We start from the raw sequence: 1,132 nt of genomic DNA on the forward strand, positions 1-1,132 counted from the left end.
GGGGGAGGGGGATGCAGCGAGGGTGTGAGCATGGTCAGAGGCCAAGAGGCGCCAAGCCGCAGACACCGGGCACAGAGCAGGGGGAGTGCGGGGGGGGTACCTCAGGGCAACAACGTCACCACGACGCAAATCGAACGGGCCGCACCGCCGCACAAGGACGACATCCCCACGACGGATGTCCGGCTGTCATCGGTCCGGAGGCCCGGGCGGGGGGGGAGCGATGCAAGCACCTGTCAGCACTCAGATGCCGGGTGCGGAAGGGCCGAAGGGGCAAGTGGCCGAGATGGCACATGCACGTACCGCCAGGGCATCATCCCGGGCAAGGGTCACATACGCGACATTGTCGGCGACATAGAGCGTAAAGAGCCCAGCCAAGAGTGACGAAAAAAGGTACTTCCCGAGGGGCTGTGACACCTTCCGCAGCATCGGGGGGGGGGGGGAGGCAGGAGGAGAGAAGCTGACGAAGGAGAGCACAGCGGTCGTCCCGGGGCAAGGGGGGTGTGGGACAGAGAGGGAGGGGGGGGATAGAGCGGGCGAGAGAGGCAGCAGGTGGAGAAGAGAGGGGCGGGGGGCTGCGGAGGAAGGGTGAGAGAAGGGACACCGGGGAGGATCGTGCTGCCGCCGGCTCGGGACGGCGCCCGGGCAGTTGGGACCTACTTGATTGAGGAGTCCCTGTAATGTGCGGGTGCTCCACATGTGCGGCTCGGTGGGCGACACATAGGTCTCATCGTTGGATGCCACCGGCCGGCTGGGGGCCGGGCGCCTGGGTGTTGGTCACGGCGCATGGGGGGATGCGCGCGCGTATCCAACGTTGGAGAGATTGCGGCCGACGATTGGATGTCCCGCCGGACGGCCCGGCGATGTCGGCCCCGGGAGGGGCAAATGACCACGAAGCGTCCTGATCCGGGCCCGAGGATTCGGGCCACCCCCCTCCTCCTCCCGAGGGGCCAGCCAGGCAGACCTCCATAGGGTGTGAGTGCGTGAGCAGCGCCAGCATCTCAACAACGAGAAATCGCCAGGTCCAGCAGGACTCCCCGGGGCCCAAGCCACAGCTGCAAGGGCCGGAGAAAGGGCGCGCCTCTCTTCTGGCATGAGAGCCACAAGAGAGGGAGGGACAGAGAGAGAGAGAGAG

General features: G+C 67.0%; 1 protein-coding gene across 1 annotated transcript in view; it reads right to left on the reverse strand.

Annotated features, from left to right (window-relative positions):
* H696_04331 (hypothetical protein) overlaps positions 1–777 on the reverse strand; it is a 6,905-nt gene extending 6,128 nt beyond the window's left edge. The window contains exons 1-2 of the mRNA XM_009498208.1: positions 301–777; positions 101–183 (exon numbers count right to left, since the gene is read on the reverse strand). Of these exons, the coding sequence (XP_009496483.1) occupies positions 101–183; positions 301–696 (479 nt within the window). The 5' untranslated portion in view covers positions 697–777. The remainder of the gene's footprint in view (positions 1–100; positions 184–300) is intronic.
* Positions 778–1,132: the final 355 nt, after the last annotated feature.

This window comes from Fonticula alba (genome assembly GCF_000388065.1).
Source record: "Fonticula alba strain ATCC 38817 unplaced genomic scaffold supercont2.7, whole genome shotgun sequence".
Taxonomy (NCBI): Eukaryota; order Rotosphaerida; family Fonticulaceae; genus Fonticula; species Fonticula alba.